The 6836-nt window shown below is 47.4% G+C and overlaps 1 protein-coding gene across 1 annotated transcript in view; it reads left to right on the plus strand.

Moving 5' to 3' along the window:
- FAF2 (Fas associated factor family member 2) overlaps positions 1–5966 on the plus strand; it is a 204330-nt gene extending 198364 nt beyond the window's left edge. The window contains exons 10-11 of the mRNA XM_086931758.1: positions 4325–4468; positions 4596–5966. Coding sequence (XP_086787884.1) covers positions 4325–4468; positions 4596–4778 — 327 coding nt within the window. The 3' untranslated portion in view covers positions 4779–5966. The remainder of the gene's footprint in view (positions 1–4324; positions 4469–4595) is intronic.
- The last annotated feature ends 870 nt before the right edge of the window (positions 5967–6836 follow it).

Here is a 6836-nt window from a genome sequence, read left to right on the forward strand (position 1 = left end):
GCGACCCCAGCCCGTCCAGTCGACCCACACACAGCATAAAGAACAAAGGGACAGTCTTACTAGGCGGTGGAATCGAATCTCCAGTGTGTGCGTCCGTATCTGGGGCAGCGCTTATTCACCACATCCGTCTGAGTAGGTCCAGTGTCGCCTCCCGCAGCTTCAAGCTATGGGTGTCGCGGCCTGCAAAGCCGCGTCCTCGAGTGGCATCCGCGGCCGGCATCAGCATCCGGTCCCTCAGCCAGCAGTCGGACTCCTCCACGGCCCAGGCAGAAAGGATCAAAGAAAGGGCTGCCGGTCACGGCCAGACACCAGAGTTGCCGCCCGCTAATCCCCGGGACTTCCGACGCCGTGTCAGCTCGGCCCGAGCTTGTGCAATCCGGGGAAGGCAGGATATGTGCAGGATTAATGCCGTGGCGAGCGGAGCTCGCGGACTAGGCGGCCATCTCGCTCCGCGCTCGGCCACGCCCCCCCTCACGCACAGTGTTGAGTGGTTGGGGTTGATCCTTGGATTGTGATCCGATTAGCTCAAACAGCTTTCTCGGGCGGTTTTTTGCTTGGTCGAGCTGGAGGCTGAAGAAGTCTGATTTTGAGCGTTTTATTTTCCTGAAGTAGGCGTTTCTCTTTTTCTTCAGATCTTTTAGGTGCATTGCAGAGAGATCATGTCCATGATTTGTTGGGGAAAGGTGAAGTTGTCCCTGGGTGGGTGGTAAATGCTGTGAAGAGAGCATATCGGTTTGCCCTCACTAATAATGTCGAGGCAGATGTATTCCCAGGATGTTGGGGATGGTCGGGAGGTGGAATTGACTTTCAGAACAGAGAGGTTGCTCCTGTAGATGCATGCGATTCCACCACCTATTTTGCCTGATCTGTCGAGCCTGATAATGTGGTAGTTGGGAGGAACCAGAATGTCCATTATAGGTGTCGAAGATTCAGTTAGCCAGGTTTCAGTCAGGATGATTAGGTCAAGGTCCAGCAATAAGAGGAGATCAATGGCGGCGGAATGTTTCAAGGCCGATCTGCAGTTGAGGAGAGTGCATTTGAGACTGGGTGTGTTGAGGGTTGTAGATGGTTCTAGAGAGAGTGGGACTTTTCTAAGGTTTTTGGGGATGGAGACTCTGCTGTTTAGTGTGGGGGGTCTAAGGGGATTTGAGTGTATCGTGGGAATGGCGAGGTGTGGGGTGGTTGTGTGATTTTGGGGGGCTGGGTCATAGGAGCGGAGAAGGGTGAGTGTGTCGAGGTCAGAAGTAGGGTTGTGGGTGAGACGAGGGCGGTTGTTGCGATTTCGAGCTGGGATTGAGGTCAGGTTGGGGGAGAGTTGAGTGAGAGAGTTAATCGGAAGGGTGGGGGACAAGTTGGGCGGGGAGGTGTAGTTGTGTGAGGGGTTGCAGGGGCGACGAGGGCGACGAGGGCAGTTGCTGCGCCTATGAGCAGGGATTGACGCCCGGTGTGGGGCGTGTTGAGTGAGGGAGTCAGCCGGTGGGGTAGGGGACAAGTTGGGAGGGGAGGTGGAGGTGGGTGAGGGGTGTATGGGGTGTGTGGAGAGTAGTTCTTTGATGATGTGTATGTCTTCTTTGATCTGAATGAGGGTGGCCATGATGTTGTCCATCGTGGGGTAGGTGGTGGAGGTGGGGGTGGCAGTCAGAGGTGAATGATTGACCAGGGAATTCGCGTGCAGGTGGGAGAGTGGGCTGGTGTTCGAGCAGGGCTGCGTTGTGTTAGTGTACGGGATGGTGTTAGGGAGGAGAGAGGTTTTGGGCGGGAGGGGTGTGGATGAGGTAGGGAGGAGGTTGGTGGTATGAGTGAGGGCATTGGTGGTAGGCTGGGGGGTCAAGGTGTAGGCTGGGAGACTGATAGTAGTGGTGGGGGTGCAGGAAGGGTAATGGGGGCTGAGAGTAGGAGGGGAAATGGGATTGGAGATGGTCCTGTTGTGGGGAGGGGGAGTTAAGTTAAGAGAGGTGTGTTCTGCGTAGTTGGTTAGAGGGTAGTGGGGACTGAGAATGGGGGGGGATAAAGGCGGAGATTTGTCGATATGCGTGTTCTGGTGCTGGACTAGGTTAGGTGTGTTGTGGGTGGGAGCTGTGCTGTCAAGGGTGAGCGGAGTGTTAATGACAGCTGTAGGTGTGAGAGGAGTGTTGATGGTATGTGTGGAGGTCCGAGGGTTGGTAGAAGAGGTGGGGGTGTGAGTGGTGTATGAGGGGGAGCGATCTGTGTCTGTGTTTGAGGCGTGTGTTACAACTGCCTGGTGCTGAACTGGGATAGAGGGATTGTGGGTAGGAGATGGGTTGTCAGGGGTGGTGGGTGTGTCCCTGATTGAGGAGTATGTAGTAACTAACTGGCGCTGAAATAGGTTAGAAGGGTTGTGGGTGGTGGGAGCTGTGAGGTCATGGTTGGTGGGACTGGAGGAGATATGAGTGTTGGTCCGTGAATTGGAGAGGTGCTCTTTGAGAGTGGGGAACAAGTTGTCTAGTAGTTCCAAGTTCCTGTCTGTGGATTGAAATAGGACAACAATCCCGTTATTGTAAATAGTGATGGTGGCTCTGCCTGGAAAGAGTTGGGATGGTGTGATGGAGAGAGTTAGGCTGTGAGCGGATTTCCTGGTGGAGGAAACGGCGAGTAAGGTGAGGAACGCTTTTCTCCATTGAGCTCTGCGTGTGGTGTGGAAGATGATATCAGTGTTCAGGGATCCATTGACCGGTGAGAAGTAGGTGTCGGCAAAGGGGGTTTCAGGGTGTGACCTAAGGAAGTTGTGTTTAAAGCGTTTAGCGGCTTTTTTGGTGAGTGTTGTGGGTAGTTGATTTTATATGTGTGATTGCCGATAGGATCCATGTTGCGATGGTGGTTTAGGTGGGTATGGGAGAATGCACTATAGTGGTACACATGTGCAGAAAGACAAATACATACAGTAAGTTACACAGTACAAAAGTGGTGCTAGTGATCAACCAGCATAACCCAGATGTAAGAGTGTGCAGAGAAACAAATCCATACAGTAAGTTACAAAGTACAAAAGTGGCACTAGTGATCAACCAGCATAACCAGGATATACGAGTGTGCAGTAGAGCAAATACATACAGTAAATTGCAAAGTACAAAAGTGAAGTATAATACTGGGACAGGATACAGATGCAAGTATCAAGTTACATGGATCACAAGTGACCCTAGGGGGCAGAAGTGACACTAGTGTCGTGACACTAGTGACTAGATAGTATATCGAGAATTTATGTTGACAGAGATGGTACATGTACCCTTCCATAACAACACTTGCAATACAAGTTCATTGTAATCTGAGCCACTACTTACCCCTCCCTATCACAGAACCAAAGGGATCGCTACAAGGCAATCCTCTGACTTCTCTCCCCCGTTTCTGCTGCAGAGACACCAGGCACACAAAAAAGGCATGGTCATTTACAACACCAATAGCTCTAACTCTAGCAAATGCGATACCTATTGCATTGCAAATGCTTGCTTTTAATAAGGCGAATGGTCCTGCAACAACTTCTGATAGGCCTCTGTTGGTTCCCTGCTCTCTGGCCTGCAGTCTTGTTCATTTTACACTGTGTGGCTTCATTTCACATTTCATACATCTTGCTAGCCCTTGTGCCAGTGGTGTGCTAAGTGCTACTTCCCTTCATGCTTTTTTGTTGTGTCCTGATGTGTTTGGCCCTCACCTTCTTATTATTCATAGCCCCTTAGTTTTCAAGGAGGAGTTAACCTTTCCCCTGATTAATGGGTCTAGTAGCCTCCTGACGTGATATTAAAATTAAAGCAATGTCTGAGTATGGCCTCTGGCTTGCGCCAGTTTTTCAAGGACTGGGCTGTTCCCTTGGTGTTATTAAATCTGCTGTCAAGCTAGGTATTCTATGGGGGGAGCATTACGGTCTTATCAGTTTGAGACCATTTATCACTTGACCTGCCCTAACAGGCTAACTTTTGGGACACGCTGGAAGGACTATTTCTGTCTGCCTCAAACTTTAATAATGGAGTAACCTATGGTACAATCCTTCATGCAGAGTGAGACTAGAATTTGGATTCTCTGCGTCAAAATCTGCAAATCAATGCCTAGCTGAAAACATTCATAGTGATTTGTGAATTGGTCAGTTTCTGCTCTTAGACTTTTCTCCCTTGTTTCAGGATTGTTTTTGTTTGTACGCTTTTTCTTGCACTGAATTGTCTTTTATTGAGCTACTATCTCTTACATTCTGAAACGTTCAAACACCTTCAGGCCATGTTAATACTATATCAAACAGCATAAATATATAAATGTGTAAATAAACTGTGTGCTCCATTTGTCTCAGAATTACCTCACACATAATGTCTTTGTCCCTCAGAACCTGCAGGAGGAAAAAGAGCGCAAGTCAGAAAGCCTACCCCCTGAACCTCTTCCGGATGACCCCAACAGCGTTAAAATAGTCTTTAAGATGCCCAATGATTCAAGAGTGGAGAGACGGTTCCTCTTCACACAGCCATTGACGGTAAGGAGAATGAGGTTCCCTCGTTTTCAGCACTGTTCAGTGGCCATAGAGTAGCTGCTGCTGCTTCTGTGTATTGTTTGACTGGAGTGACCATTAAAAAACACAATGTTTTTCTTATATCCGACAGGTGATCCATGACTTCCTTTTCTCGCTGAATGAAAGCCCAGAGAAATTTCAAATCGTGGCCAATTTTCCCCGCCGGATCCTACCCTGCCTTCCCACAGAGGATCGGCCCAACACCCCTACCCTGCAGGAGGCTGGACTCTCTCGATCCCAGGTCCTCTTTGTGCAGGACCTTACGGACGAATGACATTCTGAGAGAGTGAAAAAAGAAGGGAAAAAGCAAGAGAAACGGGGGGGGAGAGAAGAAATTAATATTCTGATTATACATTATTTTTTTTAAAGACTGCTGTGCCCAGCCCAGTGTGACAATAGCAGGGCCAGTGATAAGGCGCATGACGTGGTTCTGCATTGTGGGACAAGAGAGATGGCCTGTGTAAATGCTCCGAGAAAGCATGCAGGCCAGCACTCAGGTGAAACCTCAGCTGACATGACAGGTGAAACTGGAACGGAAACCTAAATTCTTCTCTCTAGGCGTACAAGGAACAGTGCCCGCACAATCCAGAGAAGTGGGCAGCCTCACTTAGTGTGGGCTGAGTTTCGACATTCTACGTCTTGAAGCAGGAGCTCCCGGCAGATTCTTTTGGTGTGTTTTTTGATGGGGGCTGGAGGGGACCGTGGAGGGAGGGGCACCAGAACAGATCGGGGACAGGAGGAAACGGACAATAAAGATTTCTTCCTCATCACACTATGTAAAAAAAATATATAGATATATATATATAATTTTTTTATTCTTATTTTTGTTGCTATGTAAAAGACCAAAGGAGTGTTTGCTGTTAGTATTGACCCAATGAAGAGCTGGTTAAGGTTATGGAATTTCTGAACAGTGGAGGGGGCAAGGAGGAGAATTCTTACCCCAGCTAGGGGTTCATGGCTTCCATTGTTTAATGACAGCAGCCTCTTGTGCGCAGGCGCTCCTTCTTGCACGTCTCCTCCCACTGCTTTCCTGTCCAGACAGACTGGGCGTATCCAAGAGATAATTTATTCCAAGAAGTATAAATTAAACATTTTAGAATTTTGATGGGTGTAACTTACTATGTGGGAATGTGTGATTGTGCTCATATAGATAGTTTGCTGATCTGAATGCAGGTACACCAGTGGATTAACACATATATCTGGTTAAGACCTAAGTAGCCAGTAGGTATGAGGTTTGGATCCAATGGATTGGTCTAGCTTTTTATCCTCATGGGATTGATCAGAAGAATTGACTTTGAGTTGCAGGAGGCAGTAATACCAATTTTTAAGGTCTAATGAAGATACATGTCTGTGGCAATAAGCAGTACATACATCAGAATAAGGTACTCACTATTGTCAATATATTTTCTTTTTTTGTTTGAAAGCAGTTTTATTGGTTATCAGAAATAAACAGTAACAAGTCCACACCATTTCACTCATGAAAGACAAGAAGTCTGTATGCCAGTTATAGGAGAGTAACTTCATATTTTGAACCATTGAACAGTCCATACTTTTCCAAGATTCCAGAAATGTATTGTAGGGATGCGCTTTGTAAACCAAGAGTCAGTTATATGGCACGGCAGAAAGAGGATGCATCTTGCTGTTCTTACCCGCATTTGAAATCTGATAAAAAACTAAAAAACTTGTAAAGCAAATTCTCTCAGATACAGTGATCAGGACAAGAAAGATCTGCCATTTATGAAAAACACTGTCTGTAGTATCTAAATGTTGTGTTAAAGAAGGATTAAGTAATAATTAGCCTCAACTGTCAACAGACCATTACATCACCCTGACTGTACTATACAGTGTACCCCAGTGTAACTATTGTGCAAACCAGTTGAGGGTAATCAGACAGTAATTGCTCCTCTACTTAAGCCAGAGCACAACTGCCATTTTCAGCAAGGTAAATGAAGGACCACAGTCGCAGTGATATTCACAGACCTTGGCAATCCTCCTCAATCCCAGTTGTTTCCACAACAGTCACATAGGATATTATGATCAAACTCGTTCTCCCCAGAACATTTCCAGGGAAACACCATTTAGTGGCAACCTGCTGCCCTCTGTACTCCATATTAAAGGTACTATCTTCTTTCACATTTTACATCCTGCAGGGTGACCGCTGGTGTTGCTTTTCCCCCTGAGCATTGGCCAAGTCATGGGGTAGAGTAGTTTAAGTTCACAACCCGGATATGCTCCATTTTTGTGACTTTTACAGCATTTTTCCCAATTGGCCATCCAGTTGTGTGCCATTTCCAGACAGGTGAAGAACCGACTAACCCCATGTGCTGACCCT

Source organism: Lissotriton vulgaris, chromosome 7, assembly GCF_964263255.1.
Source record: "Lissotriton vulgaris chromosome 7, aLisVul1.2, whole genome shotgun sequence".
In the NCBI taxonomy this organism is placed as follows: domain Eukaryota; kingdom Metazoa; phylum Chordata; class Amphibia; order Caudata; family Salamandridae; genus Lissotriton; species Lissotriton vulgaris.